Below are 26,183 nucleotides of genomic sequence, written 5' to 3'. Positions count from 1 at the left end.
ACCTCATCCATCTTTCGACCTCTCTTCCCCTCCCTTCCCCTGGTCATCTCTCCATCCCCAGTTCCTCCCCCCACTTTCCTTCTCTTTCCCCCTCACCCCTCCTCAACCCCCCTTCCACGCCCCTCACCCCTCAAATCCCCTCCCCTCCCCTCTGCTCCCCTCCTCAACCTCCCTCCCCACCCCTCCCCTCCCCTCCTCAACCTCCCTCCCCTCCTCAACCCCCCTCCCCTCTCCACCCCTCCTCAACCCCCCTCCCCTCCTCAACCCCCCTCCCCTCTCCACCCCTCCTCAACCCCCCCTCCCCTATCCACCCCTCCTCAACCCCCCCTCCCCTCTCCACCCCTCCTCAACCCCCCCTCCCCTCTCCACCCCTCCTCAACCCCCCTCCCTTCTCCACCCCTCCTCAACCCCCCTCCCCTCTCCACCCCCCCTCCCCTCTCCACCCCTCCTCAACCCCCCTCCCCTCTCCACCCCTCCTCAACCCCCCTCCCCTCTCCACCCCTCCTCAACCCCCCTCCCCTCTCCACCCCTCCTCAACCTCTCTCCCCTCCTCAACCCCCCTCTCCTCTCCACCCCTCCTCAATCCCCTCCCCTCTCCACCCCTCCTCAACCCCCCTCCCCTCTCCACCCCTCCTCAACCCCCCTCCCCTCTCCACCCCTCCTCAACCCCCCTCCCCTCTCCACCCCTCCTCAACCCCCCTCCCCTCTCCACCCCTCCTCAACCCCCCTCCCCTCTCCACCCCTCCTCAACCCCCCTCCCCCCTCCACCCCTCCACCCCCCTCCCCCCTCCACCCCTCCTCAACCCCCCTCCCCCCTCCACCCCTCCTCAACCCCTCTCCCCTCTCCACCCCTCCTCAACCCCCTCCCCTCTCTCCCCTCCTCAACCCCCCTCCCCTCTCCACCCCTCCTCAACCCCCCTCCCCTCTCCACCCCTCCTCAACCCCCCTCCCCTCTCCACCCCTCCTCAACCCCCCTCCCCTCTCCACCCCTCCTCAACCCCCCTCCCCTCTCCACCCCTCCTCTCTCCTCCCCTCCTCAACCCCCCCCCCCTCCTCAACCCCCCTCCCCTCTCCTCCCCTCAACCCCCCTCCCCTCCTCAACCTCCCCGCTCCACTTCCCCTCCTCAACCCCTCCCCTCTCCTGCCCTCCTCAACCCCCCTCCCCGCTCAACCCCGCTCCCCTCCTCTCCTCAACCCCCTCCCCTCCCCAACCCCCTCCCCTCCTCAACCCCCTCCCCCCTTCAACACCCCATCCCTTTTCTTCCCTTCCTCAACCCTCCTCCCCATCTCAACCCCCATCCCCTCCTCAACTTCTCCTCAACCTCCCCCCTCCTCAACTTCCCCTCTTCTCCCCTCCTCAACCTCCCCTCTTCTCCCCTCCCCAACCCCCCTCCGCCCCTCCTCAACCCCCTTCCCTCTTCTCCCCTCCTCAACCCCTCTCCCCTCCTCAACCCCCCCTCCCCTCTCCTCCCCTCCCCTCCTCAACCTCCCCGCTCCACCTCCCCTCCTCAACCTCCCCGCTCCACCTCCCCTCCCCTTTCAACCCCTCCCCTCTCCTGCCCTCCTCAACCCCGCTCCCCTCCTCAACCCCCCTCCCCTCTCCTCTCCTCCCTTCAACACCCCTCTCCTCCTCAACCCCCCCTCCCCTCCCCTCCCCTCCTCCCCATCTCAACCCCCATCCCCTCAACCCCCCCCTCCCCAACTTCCCCTCTCCCCTCCCCAACCCCCCTCCGCCCCTCCTCAACCCCCTCCTCCCCTCCCCAACTTCTCAACACCTCCCCTCCCCTCTTCTCCCCTCCTCAACCCCCCTCTCCTCCTCAACCCTCCCCTCTCCTCCTCACCTCAACCTCCCCTCCCCTCTCTTCAACCCCCCTCTTCTCCGCCCTCCCCCTCCCCTCAACTCCTCAACCCCCCCCACTTTCCTCCCTCCCCAAACATGTCCCCTTCCCCTCCGCCCCAACCATGTCCCCTTCCCCTCCGCCCCAACCATGTCCTCTTCCCCCTCCTCTCCTCTCCGTTTCCTACCTGTGTAACTGAGACCTGTTTTCGAGTTGTCCCCGCGGGACGGGTGCAGCCGCTGGTAACCGCGTTGCTTCAAGTTCCAGCGGTTGCTGATCCAGCTCCAGATCCAGCACCAAACAGCGAAGAGGCGGCCAATCGGCCACTCGCACCAGTTTCTGACCATGTTCCAGAGGCCCACAATCCCGCGGTCGCACATTGCCCCGACCTCAGAGCAAGCCTCAGGTTTGCCCGCTCGGACCCGGAAGCCCATTGACCCGCCCCCTGTCCAGCACCATTGGTCCAAGTCTACATCCCCCGCCTTCCATTGGCCGCTCCTCCTGTCACTCAGGCCAGCCAAGACAGTTAGGTTTCATCATCACGGGCAGTCCCTCGGAATCGAGGAAGACTTGCTTCCACTCTCACAGTGAGTTCTCAGGTGGCTGAACAGTCCAATACGGGAATTACAGTCTCTGTCACAGGTGGGACAGACAGTGGTTGAGGGAAAGGGAGGGTGGCGAGTCTGGTTGAGAAACATAGAACATAGAAAATAGGTGCAGGAGTAGGCCATTCGGCCCTTCTAGCCTGCACCGCCATTCAATGAGTTCATGGCTGAACATGCAACTTCAGCACCCCATTCCTGCTTTCTCGCCATACCCCCTGATCCCCCTAGTAGTAAGGACTTCATCTAACTCCTTCTGAATATGTTTAGTGAATCGGCCTCAACAACTTTCTGTGGTAGAGAATTCCACAGGTTCACCACTCTCTGAGTGAAGAAGTTTCTCCTCATCTCGGTCCTAAATGGCTTACCCCTTATCCTTAGACTGTGACCCCTGGTTCTGGACTTCCCCAACATTGGGAACATTCTTCCTGCTAACCTGTCTAAACCCATCAGAATTTTAAACGTTTCTATGAGATCCCCTCTCATTCTTCTGAACTCCAGTGAATACAAGCCCAGTTGATCCAGTCTTTTTTGATATGTCAGTCCTGCCATCCCGGGAATCAGTCTGGTGAACCTTCGCTGCACTCCCTCAATAGCAAGAATGTCCTTCCTCAAGTTAGGAGACCAAAACTGTACACAATACTCCAGGTGTGGCCTCACCAATGCCCTGTACAACTGTAGCAACACCTCCCTGCCCTGTACTCAAATCCCCTCGCTTTGAAGGCCAACATGCCATTTGCTTTCTTAACCACCTGCTGTATCTGCATGCCAACCTTCAATGACTGATGTACCATGACACCCAGGTCTCGTTGCACCTCCCCTTTTCCTAATCTGTCACCATTCAGATAATAGTCTGTCTCTCTGTTTTTACCACCAAAGTGGATAACCTCACATTTATCCACATTATACTTCATCTGCCATGCATTTGCCCACTCACCTAACCTATCCAAGTCACTCTGCAGCCTCATAGCATCCTCCTCGCAGCTCACACTGCCACCCAACTTAGTGTCATCCGCAAATTTGGAGATACTACATTTAATCTCCTCGTCTAAATCATTAATGTACAATGTAAACAGCTGGGGCCCCAGCACAGAACCTTGCAGTACCCCACTAGTCACTGCCTGCCATTCTGAAAAGTACCCATTTACTCCTACTCTTAGTTACCGCACAAGACCCCACTCACTCACCAGGGTCCCTCCCGCTGAACTGCTCATGAAAAGGGCACTTAAGACAAAGCTCTTGTTAGTCCACCCTGATCTACACGAACAGGTAGAGAGCAGTCGGCTTCAACAGAATACATATGATCGCGCAAATGTTTCACGCGAAATTGAAGTAAATGATCCTGTATTTGTGTTGAACTATTGGCAAGGTCCCAAGTGGATTGCTGGCACTGTTTTGGCCAAAGAGGGGAGTAGGATGTTTGTGGTCAAACTCGCAAATGGACTCACCTGCAGAAAACACTTGGACCAAACCAAACTCAGATTTATGGACTATCCAGAACAACCCACAATAGACTCTACCTTTTTTGACCCTCCAACACACACACAAGTGGCAACCGACTCAGCGGTTACCGCTGTGGATTGTTCCAGGCAATGGCCCAACGCTGCTCGGCAGGAACTGGTTGGAGAAAATCAGAAGCGACTGGAACAACATAAAGGCGTTGTCGTTGGAGGAAGATACATGTGCCCAAGTATTGAGCAAATTCCCCTCGCTGTTCGAACCGGGTATCAGCAACTTCACGGAGCCAAGGTGCAGATCCACGTGGACTCAGATGCAAGACCCGTCCATCATAAAGCTCGGGCAGTGCTGTATATGATGAGGGAGATGGTTGAAATTGAATTGGACAGACTTCAGCGTGAAGGGATCATATCACCGGTTGAATTTAATGAATGGGCCAGCCCCATTGTTCCTGTGCTGAAAAGTGATGGCCCAGTCAGAATCTGTGGAGACTACGATCAACAGGGTTTCGAAACAAGATCAGTACCCGTTACCGAAGGCTGATGACTTGTTTGCGACGCTAACCGGAGGGAAGTCGTTCACAAAACTGGACTTGACGTCGGCATATATGACGCAGGAGTTGTTTGAGACGTCAAAGAGACTTACATGCATTAACATTCACAAAGGACTGTTTATTTACCACAGGTGTCCGTTTGGAATTCGCTCGGCTACAGCAATATTCCAGAGGAATATGGAAAGTCTACTGAAGTCCGTTCCCAGAACCGTTGTATTCCAAGATGACATCCTGATCACCGGTCGTGACCCAAGGAACATCTGAACTACTTGGAAGAGGTTCCACTGCGTTTGGACAGAGTGGGACTCAGACTTAAATGCTCGAAGTGCGTCTTCATGGCACCGGAGGTCTAATTCCTTGGGAGGAAAATCACCGCTGGTGGCATCAGACATACTGACATGAAAACCAAAGCCATCAAGAATTCACCCAAGTTGCAGAACATGATGGAACTGCATTTGTTCCTGGGTCTACTCAACTACTTTGGTAACTTCCTACCTTACTTGAACCACTGCGCATGCTATTGAGAAAAGACAACAACTGGGTGTGGAGCACATTGCAAGACAGAGCTTTCGAGAAAACCAGCAATCTGCTTTGCTTGAACAAGCTGCTGGTACATTATGACCCATGTTTAGTTTTGGCCTGTGATGCATCGTCATATTGAATTGGTTGCGTGTTACAACAAGCCAATGAGCTGGGGGAACTTCAACCTGTCGCGTATGCATCCAAAAGTTTGTCTAAAGCAGAAAGAGCCTACAGTATAGTAGAAAAAGAAGCTTTAGCGTGTGTGTACGGTGTTAAAAAGATGCATCAATACCTGTTCGGTCTGAGGTTTGAATTAGAGACCGATCACAAGCCGCTCATTTCGTTGTGTTCCGAGAGCAAAGGTATCAATACCAATGCTTCATCCTGCATCCAAAGGTGGGCGCTGACATTATCTGCCTATGATTATGTCATTCGCCACAGACCTGGCACAGAGAATTGTGCCGATGCTTTGAGCCGATTGCCGTTGCCCACACCGGAGGTGGAAATGCCACAACCGGCAGTTTTAATGTTAATCATGATTGCTTTTGAGAGTGAAGGTACCCCTGTCACAGCTCAACAAGTTAAGACCAGGACCAGCCAGGACCCGATATTATCGGTGGTAAAGGGTTGCCATACCTAAGCAAATGTGTGAGGAGGCCAAACCATACATTCGTCGCAAGGACGAACTGTCTATTCAAGCAGATTGCATATTGTGGGGCAATCGTGTTGTAATGCCTAAGAAAGGGATAGAGAAGTTTGTACGTGAGTTACACAGCACATATCTTGATATAGTGATGATGAAGGCCGTCGCCAGGTCCTACGTATGGTGGCCAGGAATTGATTCTGAGCTGGAAACATGTGTGCATCAGTACACCTGCATGCAGCTCAGCAAAGCACCAGCAGAATCGCCACTGAGTCTGTGGTCATGGCTTGGTCCAGGATCCATGTAGATTTTGCAGGTCCCTTCCTGGGCAAGATGTTTTTAGTGGTGGTGGATGCTTATTTGAAGTGAATAGAATGAATAATCAGGTCATCCAGTATGTCCACGGCAACCATAGAGAATCTCAATGTCAGGTTCGCGACACATGGTCTGCCGGACATAGTGGTGAGCGACAATGGGTCGTACTTCACTAGTCAGGAGTTTTAGGAGTTTGTAAAACTTAATGGCATAAAACATGTAAGGTCAGCACCGTTCAAGCCTGCATCCAATGGGCAAACAGAACGTGCGGTACAAATGATCAAGCAAAGCATGAGGAGAGTAACCCAAGGGTCACTGCGGAGCCGCTTGTCCTGCATACTGCTGAGTTACAGGACAAGACCCCACACACTCACAGAGGTCTCGCCTGCTGAACTCATGATGAAAAGAGGTCTTAAGACCAAGTTATCTCTTGTACACCCGGATTTAAGTAATCATGTTGAATACAGAAGACAGAGTCAACAAGGGTACCACGATCGCACAACTGTGTCACATGAGATTTCTGTTAATGATCCTGTATATGTGTTGAATTATGGTCAGGGTCCCAAATGTATCGCTGGTACGGTCATGGCCAAGGAGGGCAACAGAGTATTTGTTATTAAGCTCAAGAATGGGCAAACTTGCAGGAAACACATGGATCAGACAAAGCTGAGGCACACAGATGAGCCAGAACAGTCGGACGAAGAAACCATCGACGACCAACCAACCTACCAGCAGTCTTCAGTGGACTCAAAGGTCATCAGTGAACCCGGAATTTCCATCACAGACTTGTTCAATAAAAATGGACTTGCAATTCCTGACATGACCCTGCCACCCCCAACAAGTCAGTCATCCAGCCATCAGCCACAACAGACTCTGCACACTCACCCAAGGCCGGAATCGAACTGAGACAGTCAACCCGGGAGCTAAAGCACCGGACCATCTCAACCTGTGAAAGACTGTGATAAGATCTCAGAGGAGGGTATTGTCATGTGTGTACATGCTGTTTGTAGCCACCAGATGGTGTCATTGTTGGAGGCCACTGAGCAGCACGCACATGGTGCTGCTCTGGTATAAAAGGCCAGCCATTTTCTGATTCAGGCACTTTGGGCCAAAATAAAGCAGAGCCAAGGTTGTATCTTGCTTAGTTAAACAGTACTCAGTTTGAATCTTTATTGCATACGTAACATTATGGAAAGGACAAAGGTAGATGATAGAGTATTCAAACAAGCTCATTTAGACAGACTGTGAAAATTCACAGACCCCCAAGTCAAAGCTACTACGTGCTGCTCAGCATGTTGCATTAACTCATCAATCAACTTGACATTTTCGGACCTTGGGTAGCGAGCCGATAAAACGTTAAAAGACTTTCAATTGAGCCAATAAGGTCAAAGAAGGCGAGTTCTTTTCTGTAAATTGATCCAGGTATAAAGTACAGCCATTTTGACCATGTGTCTCAGTAAGACAAAGAAACTGGCAATCAGCCAGCAGTTTGTTACTCTCTGCCAGTATTAAAAAGTTAAAACTACCATCGGAGTTCGTATTTCATTGGAAATTAAGAGATCTAACAATTCTGGCGCTGCAAACAGGATCGCTGAGGAAAGAAACTGAATTTTGGACATCGGACCTACATACTGAGGTAAGGACTCCTCTTTTTTAAAAAAGTCCTCGGTCAAAAGTCTAAATTCGCCTCTCCTTCTACGCGATTCCGAAAGCCTCCGGTTTGCGAACCCTCCGGTTGGTAGTCGGCTCGAGGTCCCATAGACGTCTAAACTTCGGCGGTGTGTTAGTTAATTAATCACCGACCTATTGATCGGCTAGCATGCCTATGACTCGAGACCCCAGTAAAGAATCCCAGTAAAGAAATGGCAGCAGGAGACAAGAACAAAGAATTGCCTACAACTGTTAAAGGTGGGCAGGCACCACCTCAAGTTTCTTTAGATTTAATTCTTGAACAGTTGAAAGAATACATAGAGCAACAATTCAACTTATCTAAAACCTGTATTAAGATCGAACAAAAGTACGGAACCTCCAAAGGACAATGGTCCTTGGACGAGATTAAAAGGGTCTGGGGAAAAACGACCGGTATGAAAAATAAAGAGCGAACTAGATGGTCCCTAGCGGTTATGGGCCAGATCCGAAACTGGAATGAAATTATAATGCGTTCCCAACATAATCGAGAATTGACCAGTACAAAGGATCAATTGCAAGCTGTTTGTGCACAGCTGCGACAGAAAAAGCTTGAACTTGAAAAGCTGGAAGCGGAAGTTAAAGATCTTAAAGGTGAAATTAAAGAATGGAAAAAATCATGTATTGATCAATTCCCAGGGTACCCATGTTTGGATAAATTAAAAGCGCAAACCCGAAGACACGACCGAGGAATAGATACGGTTTCTGAATCCTCCGACAATACAGTGTCGGAGGATGAAGAATTAGGGGTGCGCTTTGCCCCGTTTAAAAAAAGACGAGTTGTAGTCAAATCAGAAGAGACTGCGGATGAGGGCGGAACCAAAAAAACAAAGAGAAGGATGTATGGAGAATACTTAGTTCATGATCCGGCAGACCCAGAGAAAATTGATAAATGGTCCAAGGAATTGCCCAATCCAAAGAAAGGGGGAGTAAAAACGTTGGACCAATTGGACCGCTTAAGAAATATATATCAACTTCATCCCTGGGACGGAGTGCAAATTTTGACCATAATGGTGCCAAAAACACGGGAGAAAATTGCACGACAAGATAGAAGAAGCTTTGGGGCAGAATGAGCAAGAATTAGACGCAGGATGGGAAGCGATTAAACACTGGCTGCAAGCCTTCAGTCCAGCTAAGACAGACTGGGGAAAAATTGCAGCCTGCCAACAGAAAGAAACAGAGGAGGTCCTGGAGTATGACGAGCGGTTTAGATGCACGTGGCTAGAACATTCGGGTATGAATAATACGGATGAGGAAATGGATGAACGTGTTTGGACCCCTGAAAGCAGCTTTCGTGGCAGGTCTAAAGCCAGAACTGTCCAAAATGCTTAAGGTAGTGTTACCGGACTGGGAAGGTAGAGGAACTACCTTTGCAGCATTGATGGATCGATGTAACCAATTAGATCGGGATATGGGAGCTAAAGTCCGAGCTGTACAGGCTATGGGATGGAAATCCCAGGATTCCGATAAACAGTCATTCGGAAAATTACCCGGAAAATGTCATTATTGTGGGAAAGAAGGTCACTGGGCCAAGACGTGCAGGGCAAAACAGAAAGGTCGTGGCTGGAGAAGAGGACGCAGCCAGGGATACAATTCAGCCAACAAGCCAGGCTTGTCACAAGATAACGACCTCATAGAAGCATTTAAGCGACTGACAATACAACAACTGAAGGAGTTACTTGGGATAGCAAAAAACGATTAGAGCCCACCCTGGCCCCCCTCCTCGCACTAATACAACAAAGGGGAGATGGGCTATATATAACTGTGAGGGTGGGCGATAAGGATGTGGACTGTCTTTTAGACACAGGGACGGAATTAACATGCTTACCCCTACAATATGGAGACTTTTTGCCGTTGGATGGTAGGGCACGTACAGCCTATGGAGTTGGGGGCCATAAAATGGAAATTAAAAGGACAACACCGGTACTTATAGGGCTGGGTCCATATGAACTAATCACGCCGGTCTGGATAGGCCCAGTAGATCAACCCCTTTTGGGAATGGACGTTCTAATCCAAATAGATTCATCGTTGCATTTCGAGGATGGTCGGGTGACATGGTCAATTAGAACTTTGAAGAAAGAAGAATTGAAGGAACACCCGATATGGACTAAAGATAAGAACGATTGTGGCCTACTCCAGATGGAGCCTGCGTCATTTACCGGGACCAAGCCTCCATGCACTAAACAGTATCCCATCAGTCCAACTGCCATCGCGGGAATCTTACCGGTTATTCAGCAATTGGAGAAACAAGGGGTGCTTATTAAAACGCATAGCTCCTCCAATAGCCCCGTGTGGCCGGTACAGAAATCTAATGAGACTTGGCGTTTGACTGTCGATTATAGGAAAGCTAACCAGTGTATTGATCAAAAAGCTCCTTTGGTCGCAGATCCCTCCACCATTTTTAATGCCCTCAAACCGGAACATAAATATTTCTCGGTTATTGATATGGCCAATGGATTTTGGCCGGTGCCTCTGGCACTGGAGGTTCGACAGTGGTTTGCTTTCACAGTCCAAGGACAACAGTATACTTGGACCCGGTTACCACAGGATTTCCACAACAGCCCTACGGTATTCCACATGGCTTTACAAAGCCATTTGCGAGAATTACCTCCCCTGTCATCCACAGTCATCCAATATGTAGACGATATCCTGCTAGCTTCAAACACGGAAGAACAGCATGAACAAGATTTACGAGCTTTGCTGGATCACCTTCGGCTGAAAGGACATAAAGCCAGCATCGACAAAGCACAAATATCCCAAGAAGAGGTTGTATACCTGGGACAAAAGATTTCACAAGGAAAGAGAGAACTTACCCAGGATAGAACTGCAGCCATTCGGGCTGCTAAAAAACCCACCACTATTCAGGAACTAAGGTCTTTTTTGGGATTGTGTAACTTTAACAGAAATTGGATTGACTCCTTCACACAGCTTGCTCAGCCACTGAATGATATTTTAAAGGGAAACGTGCCTCTAAAGAAGCCATCACCCTCACTAAAGAACAGCAAGAGGCCTTCCTGAGTTTGAAAAAGGCTTTGTATTCGGCACCGGCTGTGCGAATCCCCGACAGTGGTAAGCCATTTACCCTGTTTGTCCATGAGAAAGAAGGATATATGACAGCTATACTGACACAAGAACATGGTGATCGGCAAAGACCTATTGGCTATTATTCGGCAAAACTGGATGCGGTAGCCCTCGGATGGGAAAGTTGCCTAAGGGCCATGGAAGCTACATGTCGAGCGGTAATGATCACTGCGGGTCTAGTCCTCGACCAAAAGCTGATTGTCAAGTGTCCCCACACCGTACACGCTTTGCTGTCTATGAATAGAATGTCTCAGGTGACAGCAGCAAGATGGACCCACTGGACAGCAGTTTTGGAAGCTCCTAATCTCCATATCGTCCGGGCCAGCCCGGTTAATCCCACAACTATGCTCCCAATGTCAGAATCGAGGGAGCAAGAGGGGGGAGAATGTGAAGAGCATGACTGCGTGGAGATTTTAAAAGAAACAGAAGAAGCAGCCTTAGCAGCAGAGGAGCCTCTGCACAACCCTGACCTCATTCTGTTTACAGATGGTTCCTCCTTTGTTGACAATGGTACCAGAAAAGCAGGATGGGCAGTTACAACCTTATATGAGGTAGTGGCAAAAGGATGTTTACCCTCAGGAACGTCAGCACAACAGGCCGAGTTACGGGCCCTGTCAGAAGCATGTCGAATAGCAGGAGGACAGACAGCTAATGTCTACACAGATTCGCGTTATGCTTTTGGAGTCGCTCACAACTTTGGTATGTTATGGCAGAAAAGAGGATTCCTCACTGCTGCTGGTACACCTATCCGAAATGGAAAAGAAGTCCGAGACTTACTGGAGGCCATACAATTACCTCAGGAAGTGTCCATCCTGAAGTGTAAGGCCCATACCAAGGAAAATGCCACGGAAGCACAGGGAAATGCCCTAGCCGACCAGGCAGCTAAAGATGCCGCCTCACAGGACGTTCCTCCAGAAGAACCAACACAGATGTGCAGATTGAAAGCACTCAGGACTCTGACACGAGACCTTCAAACAATGCAAGGCTCCCGAGAGGAAAAATGGACATGGATTGAGGCAGGAATTAAGCTATGCGAAGATGGTGTCTGGAGACAAAGAGTTACCGACAAGCCAGTCGCGCCACAAGCGCTTATGCCTTTTTTAGCCCAACAGATCCACTCGTGGGGACACTTGGCCTCACAACAGATGACGGCACGGTTCCAGAAAAGCTGGTGGGGTCGGGGATTTAAAAAACATGCCCAGCTGGTAACAGACCGCTGTGTGGTCTGCCAGAAAAATAATTCTGGACCCATCACGGTAATGCCCCAACTGAGGCCCCCTGCCCCTGTCGGACCATTCCAGCATCTGCAGGTTGATTATATATCTCTTCCTTCATGCCAAGGATACACTAACATTCTTGTCATGGTCGACAGATTCTCTAGATGGGTAGAAGCTGTCCCAACTAAAAGAGCCACAGCCAATCACACTGCAAAGGTCTTGTGTAAGGATTACATTTCCCGATGGGGAGTTCCGAGTAGCATTGACTCAGATCAGGGAACACACTTCACAGGTGCTGTCTGCCAAGAAGTCTGTAGGTTACTGAACATTACGTGGGATTTACACTGTCCTTATCATCCACAATCATCAGGACAAGTAGAGCGAATGAATCGAACTCTGAAACAACGGCTTGCCAAATATCACCAAGAAGGAATAGTGCTAGTCAGAGTAGGAATCGCAGGATAGCGCAGATGAATACATGGCTTGAGCAGTGGTCCAGCAGGGAGGGATTCAAATTCTTGGGGCATTGGAACCGGTTCTGGGGGAGGTGGGACCAGTACAAACCGGACGGTCTGCACCAGGGCAGGTCCGGAACCAATATCCTAGGGGGAGTGTTTGCTAGTGCTGTTGGGGAGGAGTTAAACTAATATTGCAGGGGGATGGGAACCTATACAGGGAGACAGAGGGAGACAAAAATGAGGCAAAAGCAAAAGACAGAAAGGAGATGAGGAAAAGTGGAGGGCAGAGAAACCCAAGGCAAAGAACAAAAAGGGCCACTGTACAGCAAAATTCTAGAAGGACAAAGGGTGTTAAAAAAGCAAGCCTGAAGGCTTTGTGTCTTAATGCAAGGAGTATCCGCAATAAGGTGGATGAATTAACTGTGCAAATAGATGTTAACAAATATGATGTGATTGGGATTACGGAGACGTGGCTCCAGGATGATCAGGGCTGGGAACTCAACATCCAGGGGTATTCAACATTCAGCAAGGATAGAATAAAAGGAAAAGGAGGTGGGGTAGCATTGCTGGTTAAAGAGGAGATTAATGCAATAGTTAGGAAAGACATTAGCTTGGATGATGTGGAATCCATATGGGTAGAGCTGCAGAACACTAAAGGGCAAAAATCGTTAGTGGGAGTTGTGTACAGACCTCCAAACAGTAGTAGTGATGTTGGGGAGGGCATCAAACAGGAAATTAGGAGTGCATGCAATAAAGGTGCAGCAGTTATAATGGGTGACTTTAATATGCACATAGATTGGGCTAGCCAAACTGGAAGCAATACGGTGGAGGAGGATTTCCTGGAATGCATAAGGGATGGTTTTCTAGACCAATATGTCGAGGAACCAACTAGGGGGGAGGCCATCTTAGACTGGGTGTTGTGTAATGAGAGAGGATTAATTAGCAATCTCATTGTGCGAGGCCCCTTGGGGAAGAGTGACCATAATATGGTGGAATTTGCATTAGGATGGAGAATGAAACAGTTAATTCAGAGACCATGGTCCAGAACTTAAAGAAGGGTAACTTTGAAGGTATGAGGCATGAATTGGCTAAGATAGATTGGCTAATGATACTTAAGGGGTTGACTGTGGATGGGCAATGGCAGACATTTAGAGACCGCATGGATGAATTACAACAATTGTACATTCCTGTCTGGCGTAAAAATAAAAAAGGGAAGGTGGCTCAACCGTGGCTATCTAGGGAAATCAGGGATAGTATTAAAGCCAAGGAAATGGCATACAAATTGGCCAGAAATAGCAGCGAACCTGGGGACTGGGAGAAATTTAGAACTCAGCAGAGGAGGACAAAGGGTTTGATTAGGGCAGGGAAAATGGAGTACGAGAAGAAGCTTGCAGGGAACATTAAGGCGGATTGCAAAAGTTTCTATAGGTATGTAAAGAGAAAAAGGTTAGTAAAGACAAACGTAGGTCCCCTGCAGTCAGAATCAGGGGAAGTCATAACGGGGAACAAAGAAATGGCAGACCAATTGAACAAGTACTTTGGTTCAGTATTCACTAAGGAGGACACAAACAACCTTCCGGATATAAAAGTGGTCAGAGGGTCTATTAAGGAGGAGGAACTGAGGGAAATCTTTATTAGTCGGGAAATTGTGTTGGGGAAATTGATGGGATTGAAGGCCGATAAATCCCCAGGGCCTGATGGACTGCATCTCAGAGTACTTAAGGAGGTGGCCTTGGAAATAGCGGATGCATTGACAGTCATTTTCCAACATTCCATTGACTCTGGATCAGTTCCTATGGAGTGGAGGGTAGCCAATGTAACCCCACTTTTTAAAAAAGGAGGGAGAGAGAAAGCAGGGAATTATAGACCGGTCAGCCTGACCTCAGTAGTGGGTAAAATGATGGAATCAATTATTAAGGATGTCATAGCAGCGCATTTGGAAAATGGTGACATGATAGGTCCAAGTCAGCATGGATTTGTGAAAGGGAGATCATGCTTGACAAATCTTCTGGAATTTTTTGAGGATGTTTCCAATAAAGTGGACAAAGGAGTACCAGTTGATGTGGTATATTTGGACTTTCAGAAGGCTTTCGACAAGGTCCCACACAGGAGATTAATGTGCAAAGTTAAAGCACATGGGATTGGGGGTAGTGTGCTGACGTGGATTGAGAACTGGTTGTCAGACAGGAAGCAAAGATTGGAGTAAATGGGTACTTTTCGGAATGGCAGGCAGTGACTAGTGGGGTACCGCAGGGTTCTGTGCTGGGGCCCCAGCTGTTTACATTGTACATTAATGATTTAGACGAGGGGATTAAATGTAGTATCTCCAAATTTGCGGATGACACTAAGTTGGGTGGCAGTGTGAGCTGCGAGGAGGATGCTATGAGGCTACAGAGTGACTTGGATAGGTTAGGTGAGTGGGCAAATGCGTGGCAGATGAAGTATAATGTGGATAAATGTGAGGTTATCCACTTTGGTGGTAAAAACAGAGAGACAGACTATTATCTGAATGGTGACAGATTAGGAAAAGGGAAGGTGCAACGAGACCTGGGTGTCATGGTACATCAGTCATTGAAGGTTGGCATGCAGGTACAGCAGGCGGTTAAGAAAGCAAATGGCATGTTGGCCTTCATAGCGAGGGGATTTGAGTACAGGGGCAGGGAGGTGTTGCTACAGTTGTACAGGACCTTGGTGAGGCCACACCTGGAGTATTGTGTACAGTTTTGGTCTCCTAACTTGAGGAAGGACATTCTTGCTATTGAGGGAGTGCAGCGAAGATTCACCAGACTGATTCCCGGGATGGTGGGACTGACCTATCAAGAAAGACTGGATCAACTGGGCTTGTATTCACTGGAGTTCAGAAGAGTGAGAGGGGACCTCATAGAAACGTTTAAAATTCTGACGGGTTTGGACAGGTTGGATGCAGGAAGAATGTTCCCAATGTTGGGGAAGTCCAGAACCAGGGGTCACAGTCTAAGGATAAGGGGTAAGCCATTTAGGACCGAGATAAGGAGAAACTTCTTCACCCAGAGAGTGGTGAACCTGTGGAATTCTCTACCACAGGAAGTAGTTGAGGCCAATTCACTAAATATATTCAAAAGGGAGTTAGATGAAGTCCTTACTACTCGGGGGATCAAGGGGTATGGCGTGAAAGCAGGAAGTGGGTACTGAAGTTTCATGTTCAGCCATGAACTCATTGAATGGCGGTGCAGGCTAGAAGGGCTGAATGGCCTGCTCCTGCACCTATTTTCTATGTTTCTATGTTAAGGAACACCATGGCCCCAGGCACTACCAATAGTGCTATGTAGCATTAGGGCAACCCCGAACAGAACTACAGGTCTAAGCCCATTTGAAATTATAACAGGAAGACCCATGTCGCTGCCAGGAACTATCGATTTACGGAAAGCTGATGTTCACTTAATGAGTGACACTTTGTTATCATACTGTCAGAACTTAACCAATGCTATTAGTTCTGTTTCCCGACAGGTATCAGCAGCTTGGGGTAATCCACCCGAAGGAGGACACAACATCATCCCGGGGGTCTGGGTCTATGTGAAAAAGTTGCATAAAGAACCTTTGGGTGCCAAGTGGGAGGGACCTTATCAAGTATTATTGACCACCCAGGCAGCTGTTAAAGTCCAAGGAAAGAAAGCCTGGATCCACGCTTCACACGTTAAACGAGCACCCGTAACTGAAGCTGAAATCTAATAAGGACAATTACATTTTGCGAAAATGTATAAATTTACTGTAGTATTGATTGTAGGTATTCTAGGCATAGGCCTACTTCTTACTAGCTGACCCTCTGCACCAAAGGGAAATAGTAGGGTAGTAAGGGAATTACATGTAAATACCTCTTACTTTTATATTGCTTGTTTATGTTATGCTTAAGGAAAGGTGGTTTACTGGTTGAATTAAGATATTGATTTGGATTAAATTGGAATAAGGTTAATTAACCTACTAAAACCAGACTTTTATTGTGGCCACGATGGAACTCGGGTTGGTGTAAATTTGTGTGGAAGCTACTAGTCCGGACATGTGGCGAAACACATCAACAAATTTTAGAAGGAAACTCTATTAACATGTCTGAAATTATTTTGTAGAATGTTTAACCAGTGATACCTGAAGTTTTATGATTCAGTTTGTGAAAGAATCAAAGGGGGGATTGATAGAGTATTCAAACAGGCTCATTTAGACAGACTGTGAAAATTCACAGACCCCCAAGTCAAAGCTACTACGTGCAGCTCAGCATGTTGCATTAACTCATCAATCAACTTGACATTTTCGGACCTTGGGTAGCAAGCCAATAAAATGTTAAAAGACTTTCAATTGAGCCAATAAGGTCAAAGAAGGCGAGTTCTTTTCTGTAAATTGATCCAGGTATAAAGTACAGCCATTTTGACCATGTGTCTCAGTAAGACAAAGAAACTGGCAATCAGCCAGCAGTTTGTTACTCTCTGCCACTATTAAAAAGTTAAAACTACCATCGGAGTTCGTGTTTCATTGTAAATTAAGAGATCTAACAGTAGACCAGGAATAAAAGTTCTCAATTGGGGAAAAGTCAATTTTGCTAAGCTGAGATGAGATTTAGCCAAAATGGACTGGAAACAGCTACTTGAAGGTAAATCAGTGTCAGAACAGTGGGAGGCATTCAAGGAGGAGATCCTGAGGGTTCAGAGCAAGTATGCTCCCTAAAAGAAAAAGGGTGGGACTAACAAATCTAGATCCCCTGGATGTCAAGGGATATACAGGGTCGGATAAAGGGAAAAAAGGGAGGCTTATGACAGATACCGAGGGCTCAATGCTGCAGAAACTCTGGAGGAGTATAGAAAGTGCAGGGATGCAATTAAAAAGGAAATTAGGAAAGCAAAAAGAGAGCACGAAAAAATGTTGGCAAGTAAAATCAAGGAAAACCCAAAATGTTTTATAAATACATTAAGAGCAAGAGGATAACTAAAGAAAGAGTAGGACCTATTAGAGACCATAATCTGTGTGTGGAGGCAGAAGTCGTTGGTATGGTTCTTAATTAATACTTTGCATCTGTTTTCACAAAAGAGAGGGCGATGCAGACATTGCAATCAGGGAGGAGTGTGAAATATTAGATGAAATAAACATAGTGAGAGAGGAAGTATTAAGGGGCTTAGCAGCTTTGAAAGTGGATAAATCCCCATGCCCGGATGAAATGTATCCCAGGCTGTTAAGAGAAGAAAAAATGGAAATAGCAGAGGCTCTGACCATCATTTTCCAATCCTCGCTGGCTACAGGTGTGGTGCTGAAGGACTGGATGACTGCTATCGTTGTACCTGTGTTTAAAAAGGGAGAAATTACAGGCCAGTTAGCCTAATCTCGGTGATGGGAAAATTATTGGAAAAAATCCTGAGGGACAGGATAAATCTTCATTTAGAAACATACGGATTAATCAAGGACAGTCAGCATGGATTTATTAAGGGAAGGTCGTATCTGACTAACTTGATTGAATTTTTTGAGGAGGTAACAAGGAGGGTCGATGCATTTGATGTAGTGTACATGGATTTTAGCAAGGCCTCTGATAAGGTCCCACATGGCAGACTGGTCATGAAAGTAAAAGCCCATGGTATCCAGGGCAAAGTGGCAAGTTGGATCCAAAATGGGCTCAGAAGCAGGAAGCAAAGGGTAATGATTGATGGGTGTTTTTGTGACTGGAAGGATGTTTCCAGTGGGGTTCCGCAGGGCTCAGTACTAGGTCCCTTGCTTTTTGTGGTATGTATCAATGATTTAGACTTGAATGTTGGGGGTATAATTAAGAAGTTTGCAGATGATACTAAAATCGGCTGTGTGGTTGATAATGAAGAAGAAAGCTGTAGACTACAGGAAGATATTAATCAACTAGTCAGGTGGGCAGAACAGTGGCAAATGGAGTTCAATCCGGAGAATAGTGAGGTAATGCATTTGGGGAGGGCTAACAAGGCAAGGGAATACACATTAAATGGTAGGACCCTGAGAAGTATAGAGGAACAGAGGGACCTTGGAGTGCATGTCCACAGATCCCTGAAGGTAGCAGGCCAGGTCGATAATGTGGTTAAGAAGGCATATGGAATACTTACCTTTATTAGATGAGGCATAGAATACAAGAGCAGGGAGGTTATACTTCAACTGTATAAAACACTAGTTCAGCCACATCTGGGGTACTGCGTGCAGTTCTGGTCACCATATTACAAGAAAGATGTCATTGCATTAGAGAGGGTACAGAGGAGATTTATGAGGATGCTGCCTGGACTGGAGACTTTTAGCTATGTGGAAAGTAGATAGAGTGGATAGGAAGGACATGTTTCCCTTAGCAGAGGGGTCAATAACCAGGGAGCAATAGATTTTAAGTAATTGGTAGGAGGTTTAGAGGGGATTTGAGGAGAATCTTTTTCACCCTGAGGGTGGTGGGGGTCTGAAAGAACAGTAGAGGCAGAAATCCTCATAGCATTTAAAAAGTACTTGGATGTGCACTTGGAGTGCCGTTACCTACAGGGCTATGGACCGAGAGCTGGAAAGTGGGATTAGGAGAGATAGCTCTTTGTCGGCCGGCACGGACATGATGGAATGAATGGCCTCCTTCTGTACTGTAAATTTCTATGATTTGGAAACACGTGTGCTTTGAGAACCTTTGTCTATCAGTGCGATTGGAGCCCTTTCCATCCTGGTTTCAGCTTCCCCAAAGCCATTAAGACAGTCTATGCGCTATATTTTACACTTTTGTGCTTATTGCCCAAAAATGGGCGTTATTTCCGGCATGGATGGTAAAAAAGGGTTTTCAGATCGCCGGCTTCTCGCCCATTCTCAAAGCACCTAGTCTCCATTTTTGAAAATGGGTGTTACCGCGAGCGATATGAAATGGGCGTTAGCGTTAAATTTTTTTTACCTTCTACCGTAAAGTGTGGCCGTCCATGGCAATGCTCGATTCTGGAGGTCAAGGGTCATCATGACATGCGCAGAAGAGGAGACAGAGAGAGGAGCACAGAGGGACTGAAAGCGCGTCTGGTTGTGGCTGCTTTGGGAGGAAGGAGCGAGACTTTAGAGCTTCACAGCAAGTAGGCAAACAAAAATTAGCTGTTACCAACCATATATTTGCCCGAATTTGGCCTATAATGGAGATAGAGGAGGAGGCATCACCGCACGCTGTGGAGACTGACGCTGGAGAGAGCAGTGAGGTGGGAGAGGAGCACATTGGAGGGTGCATAAGAGCCAGGCGGTTCTCGGACAAGGCAAATGCCTCCCTCCTGCAGGAGGTCGAGTTATGCTGGGGTGATTTGACACAGGGAGGGCGTGGGAACCCCACCCCAAAGGCCTACTAGAGGATATGGATCGAGATAGTAGAGGAGGTCTCGTCGGTGACCAATGAGGTGCGTGAGGGCAACCAATGCTGCAAACGATGGAACGACCTTGTGGGTTCCGCAATGTACATTGATTTACATGTACTTCTGTATTTATATAATTTGATTTGTAACAGTCATGAGTGACTATCATCAGATGTGAGGTCTTTCACTTTTACCGGGAATGTTTTACTTAAAGCCTAAAAAATGATAATTTTCATAAAAATCATGATTAGATCTGTGGGTTATGTGTTGCATCAGTCTCTGTGACAGTACCTAGCAATGATATTACGCAATGATCTCATGCCATGTCATCCTGTCACCTTTTACAGAAGAAGCTATCGACGATGAGGTCCGTGCAGAGGCGAACGGGTGGAGGGCCACCAGTCCCCAGCGACATCACTGAGTCGGAGGAGCGGGTGCTCGTACTCGTGGGGAACCACCCCCAGACAGCCATGGATGCATCTGCACACCCTGAAGTGATGCCACGTGACTAAAGCTTACACCATTGCGTGATGTGAAGTTAATAGATGCCACATCCATGCATATCCGAACAGATGATTTCTAAAATTGTCCTATAAATAATGCTGGCCTAATGAAAATCATTGCAATGCACAATGTGTTGATGGTCATGAAATGTGATTTTGAGAGCAGTGGTGCTTTTGTCGTGCATATGCTGTGTGTTGCGCTGGACTCACCTTGTGACCCTAGCACCCCCTTCTTCTCTTAATAACCTCATTTGTGTCTTGCAGCTCAGCCATCAGCATGTCCCAAGGCAAGACCACAGAGGCCAGAAGGTGGGGGTGGGGGCGCGGGGCCCGACTCTCCGGACCATCCAACATCTGGTGTTGAGGAGCTCTGATTCTCACCCGTCAATCCGCTGGGTCTGTTCTCCATGGATGAGAGCACGGACTTCGAGGAACCTGCATCGCCACGCTCCAGAAGCCATTCCACCCCAAGGTCAGCTAGTGGTCGTCCGGTCATTCCCGCCTCCAATCTGGAGGTACCGGCCCCAAGCACCTTGCCACAAGGCACCCCATTTGTCCCCAGGACGACGCCGACCCCGCAGAGGTCTCGTGGACGCGGCATGTCTGTTCCATGAGCGCCACATGGCAGCGGAGAGATGGTTTAGTTGTCCAGCGGGACTGTAGACATTGGTGACTAGCTCATCGAAGCTTTGGGGGGCATATCCCGACAGCTGGCCACCATGACCGAGTACATTCCACGGATATCGGAGGCCCTGGATGCGATAGCCAGGAACACTGCTGGCACAGGCCTCCCAGTAGTCCCCTAGCGCGGCACTCCACCCCTAGATTCCGCACCACCACTGCAAACGACAGATGAGAGCAAGGACCAAGATCCTGCTTCTGCACCAGAGAATGTTGCCTCCTCGGCATCCCCCGCTCCCGTACCCGTGCAACCAACACATCTACCTTCATCCCCCCCCCCAATGAGGCACCGCCTGAGGAGCTCCTCGGCCAGGCGCCATGGAGCGAAGAGAGGAAGGGGTAGAGGTGGGGAGAAGAAGGGGAGGAAAGCGAGGTGCGTGTCTGCAGGTGATGGTTGTTATATCTCCATCTGGGTGTATGCAATTTGTTGCAATGTATGGGGGCTGGGGACCACCCTCCTGCTTTGCCTTTGTATTCTGTGTTGCTGGACATGTTGAACATTTGATTGATGTCAATGATGGAAAAAGTGGGATGTGACGGGGATTGGGTGTTATTGCCTGTGATACTTATGATTTCAGACCAATGTTGGTATAAAAATTTTTTTATTGAACACAACCTTGTTGTGCATTGTCTCAGATAGCTGCACCGTTACACACTGGTGATTCCTTAACATGAAAGGGTTAAATACAACTTAACTTCAATCAATGTAAACTTTAACTGGCACCAAGGTAATGGGCACCATTGATGTCTGAGCTGCAAACACACAGCGTGTGTCAGCGTTGTCACTCACATCAACACTCTTTCAGGCAAATCGTTCAGATATCAGCTCCTCATGTAAGAGTCTTGCAGCTATGTAGCCACCTTTCCTGTGGTCTGGAGGGGGCTGTGGGCATGGTTGCATAGCCAGCCTGATTGTCTGACCCTAGGTCAGCATCCAGCCCCTTGTCGTCCTCTTCCTGAGGTGGAGCCTCAGTGCCTTCTGGCAATTCTTGGCCCCTTCTGATAGCCAGGTTGTGCAGCATCGAGCACACGACCACGAATTTACCAACTTGCTCAGGATTGTATTGTAGCTCCTCTCCTGAGTGGTCAAGATATTGAAGCGCTGTTTAAGCACAGTTATTGTTTGATGGCCCCATTGCATTGAAAGTATAATAGCGATTGATCAGAAGCAATAATTTCCTCACTAAAATACACCTGGAGTAATACCCCAATAGTCCAGAGTCTGAAAATATGTCTGTTGAGATGTTCACTTCAACTCAAAAGAACTCCAGAGTCAATGCAAACTTCCCCAAAGTTGAGGCAGCCTTTTGAATGAAACAACCTGCGATTTAAAAAATGCCAGCCACACCGCTAGCGTTCGTTCAGAACAGTTCCACTTTTTCTGGGCGGTTGTTTGGGCGAGCGATATTGTGGGCGATAGGTGCGCGAAGTGGTGAAAGTGACGGTGGGTGATCTCCTCGGCGTTAGTTTCGCCAAATGTGCTCTTTTTGACAAAAAAAAGTGGGCGCGCGGTATTATTGAATCTTGGCGTTAATTCCGTGCGGAAAGTAACGCTGGGCGATATTATGGGCGTTGATTTGGCCCATTCTGATGATTCCGCCCAGAAAAAGTGGACAGGCGGTAATATTTTTTCCCGGCGTTAAGCACATGGTGAAAGTAACGCTCGACGATAAGTTTCCTAAAAATGCCCGTCAGTTTCCGTTTTGTGCCAAAATGGGCGATATGTGGGCGGTATATGTCATTTCAGTGGTAAAATGGGCGTTAAGTGGGTGTTAGGCATGCAAGAAAAGTGGGGGTCCTAGACCAAAGACATAACCAGGCAAAGTAACAATAAAGGTAATGTTATGTCTTTAGATGCTCTGATAACGACTCCACAAGGCAATGTGTTGTACTTGAACTGTAGTGACCTTAGTCCTTTATTGGTAACTCCAGAGTGAGGATCACACATGGTGGCCTGCCTTTTATACTCGGCCAGGCACACCTGTACAGGTAACTTACAAGTCTCCCACTGCAGTGCCCTCTGGTGGTACATCATATGTAATGGTACCAGAGTAAACATGTAGGAAATGTTATGTATGAATAAAAAGTCAGACTGGATACTGTGAGCTGAAAGTAAAGTGTGACCATAGTCTTTTACTGCAGGTCTCCAGAGTGCCTCTCCAGCCTGTGTGGCCTCCTAAACATGTAGGATACATGACATCATTCTCCCCAAGACCTTAGTGCAAATCGCCTTCCTGTGTTCTGGGCTTAGCTCTATCTGGTTGACCCTTGGAGGGTTGTTTCCATCTTGGGTGAGTGGGTGGTGTTTCGTTGGCAGTCGAGGTGCTGGTGGTTTCTGTTTGTGCGTCCATGGCCACTCCATTCTCTCCTCCACGCCCCCCCCCACCCCACCTACAGATTGTGCCAGGCGCTTATTACATTCATCTACATTCAAGTCCCAAAAAGACAAAGTTGCATTTGCAGCATCACATTAGAAAGAGTTGCATTTGCAGCATCACATTCGTGGTGCTGTTGTGAGGAAAGTACCTTTGACTGGTGAGGTACATACTTGATATACTCTTTGAGTCAGTGCTGGGTTTAGCACCGGTGCGTGAGGACAAACAGAGCTGCTGGGTGGTGTCCAGGTAGTCTGGTGGTGGCCCGGTCCCCAGTGCTGGCAGTGGGAACCCGGTTGGCTCAAGTTGCCTGCTCTCGGGGCCTTTGCCGTTGCTCCTAGCGACGGGCAAGTTCACAGATGCCTGTGACCTCCCTGTCCTCTCCTTGCGCCCCGAGTCGTTGCTGCTCCCTGAGGAGCAGTCATCTAGCAGTGCACAGGGAACTGCTGACTCGCTTACCTGGGCGTTATTTGGTTTGGGATCCTGGCTGGTCCCAGTCCCATTTGGGAGAACCGTTGTGGGTGACCCTTCATTTACGGGTATAGCCTTGGTGGCGATAGGGTCTGGGGGCTGCGCCTTAGCGCAGTCTGCTCTTTCAGGCTCGTGGCGGTTGGTCCCATTGGGTGCCTGAGAGGTGGAGCTGATCAGGGGCAGGTTACCAATGCTGTTGCCCTCCTGAGATCGCTTGCTCTGCAGCTTGTATGTATTGGCTGCTTGTGGCCACACATCCATGGTGCATAACTCTGGTCCCAGGGACGCAGGCTACTACATTGGGTTGCTCGCTGGACCTGTGTGCTTCCGATGGGTGTCTGCCCGCTGCATTGACTGTATGCAGTTGAAATCCTACATCACACAACGTTTCATTACTCATAGTAAATAACCTGTAGCTCCGATCGCAATCGCTTGACTTTTCTATGCTTATTGCATGTACACAACTCTGATCATCAATTACACATTTTACATCTAACTCACAGTTGCCCTTACATTGATTGAGAATGTGGAACTGTCCCTTAAAGTGTGGTGGGTTGGAGGCCTCCTTTAAGAGAGCTTTGCTATCTTTACCCCAATCCTCTTCTCTATTTGGTGCCACGTGTTGCTCCATCAGCGCTGCACCTCGTGGTCTGGCCGCGGCCATCTTTTTCTTCAGTGCATCACCTCGTGGCTTGGGCGCCATCTTTCCTCCATCCACGATGTCAACTACGGTGATCCTCTTCTCCCCGGGTTGTGCCACCGAAGCTGGGAAGTCGCCTTTGGATCCGATTTTCTTCCTCCGGAGTCCTGCCACTGGAGCCGGGAAGGTGCATTCGGGTCGTCTCTGCTGGATCATCTCCATGCAGTCATGCTGAGCGGTCTGTGCCTCGGGTGCTGAGCTGGCCTGCTCTCTGGTGCCGGATCCAACCTCAGGTGAGGGTTTGCTTTGTCTCTGAATGCGGAGGACGTAGATTGCTGGAGGGATGAAATCTTCCCAACTCCAATGGATCTTCTTCATCCACATTCTTCCGAGTAGCGTCGGTCCATCACCTGTAACAATCCACAGAGGTAACTTGTGCACCGTGCCATCAAGGAGTACCTTAACATTCGTAATACCAACGACTGGGATAAGTTCATTGGTGTAGGTGCGTAGCTTTGCCTGAACCGGGATGAACCTGGGTCGTTCAGTTTGATTATCCCATAGCCTCTCAAAGGCTTCTTGATTCATTACTGACTGGTTCGCCCCCGTGTCCACTTCCATGAAGACTGGAATGCCATTTATCTCGACTTCCATCCTCAATGGGGAACACTCGGTAGTGCAGGTAAACATGACATATACCTCATCATGGGGCTGAGCTGCCTCTCTGATTATCGTTTCATAATCCGCGCTGGATTCATGGCCATCTGCAGACTCTTCATCAATACAGTGAGTCATTTTTTTTACACATTCGCTGGAAGTGGCCCTTTGTGCTGCAGCCTTTATACACATAGTCTTTAAAGCGGCACTGGTGAGCCCTGTGATTCCCTCCGCAACGCCAGCATGGTGCTACTCGGTTGACCCCCCCTTGGTGGGCTCTGAGTTAAGGAACTCGGGGGCCTGTTCTCTCTTTCCCAAGAAGATTCACGTTCTACAGTCCAGCCTCTAAAAGGCGCCATTCTGTGTACAGTACTTGTCGGATTTGAGTCCTGAGGATGAGTCATCGCCTAGAGCTGCAGGTCGAAGTCATAGAAACATAGAAAATAGGTGCAGGAGCAGGCCATTCGGCCCTTCAAGCCTGCACTGCCGTTCATTATGATCATGGCTGATCATGCAACTTCAGTACCCCATTCCTGATTTCTCGCCATACCCCTTGATCCCCCTAGTAGTAAGGACTTCATCTAACTCCTTTTTGAATATATTTAGTGAATTGGCCTCAACAACTTTCTGTGGTAGAGAATTCCACATGTTCACCACTCTCTGGGTGAAGAAGTTTCTCCTCATCTCGGTCCTAAATGGCTTACACCTTATCCTTAGACTGTGTCCCCTGGTTCTGGACTACCCCAACATTGGGAACATTCTTCCTGCATCTAACCTGTCTAACCCCGTCAGAATTTTAAACATTTCTATGAGGTCCCCTCTCATTCTTCTGAACTCCAGTGAATACAATCCCAGTTGATCCAGTCTTTCTTGATAGGTCAGTCCCGCCATCCCGGGAATCAGTCTGGTGAACCTTCGCTGCACTCCCTCAATAGCAAGAATGTCCTTCCTCAGGTTAGGAGACCAAAACTGTACACAATACTCCAGGTGTGGCCTCACCAAGGCCCTGTACAACTGTAGCAAGAACTCCCTGTCCCTGTACTCAAATCCCCTCGTTATGAAGGCCAACATGCCATTTGCTTTCTTAACCGCCTGCTGTACCTGCATGCCAACCTTCAATGACTGATGTACCATGACACCCAGGTCTCTTTGCACCTCCCC

At 48.6% G+C, this 26,183-nt stretch overlaps 1 protein-coding gene across 4 annotated transcripts in view; it reads right to left on the bottom strand.

The window, feature by feature from the left end:
- The window catches only part of LOC139240382 (uncharacterized), a 43,782-nt gene extending 41,516 nt beyond the window's left edge, over positions 1 to 2,266 (bottom strand). For all 4 annotated transcript variants that reach the window (XM_070868872.1, XM_070868869.1, XM_070868870.1 and 1 more), the window contains exon 1: positions 2,026 to 2,266. In XM_070868872.1, the coding sequence (XP_070724973.1) occupies positions 2,026 to 2,218 (193 nt within the window). In that variant the 5' untranslated portion in view covers positions 2,219 to 2,266. The remainder of the gene's footprint in view (positions 1 to 2,025) is intronic.
- Between the last annotated feature and the right edge of the window lie 23,917 nt (positions 2,267 to 26,183).

This window comes from Pristiophorus japonicus, chromosome 31 (genome assembly GCF_044704955.1).
Source record: "Pristiophorus japonicus isolate sPriJap1 chromosome 31, sPriJap1.hap1, whole genome shotgun sequence".
Taxonomy (NCBI): domain Eukaryota; kingdom Metazoa; phylum Chordata; class Chondrichthyes; family Pristiophoridae; genus Pristiophorus; species Pristiophorus japonicus.
This window is presented reverse-complemented; position numbering and strand designations above follow the sequence as displayed.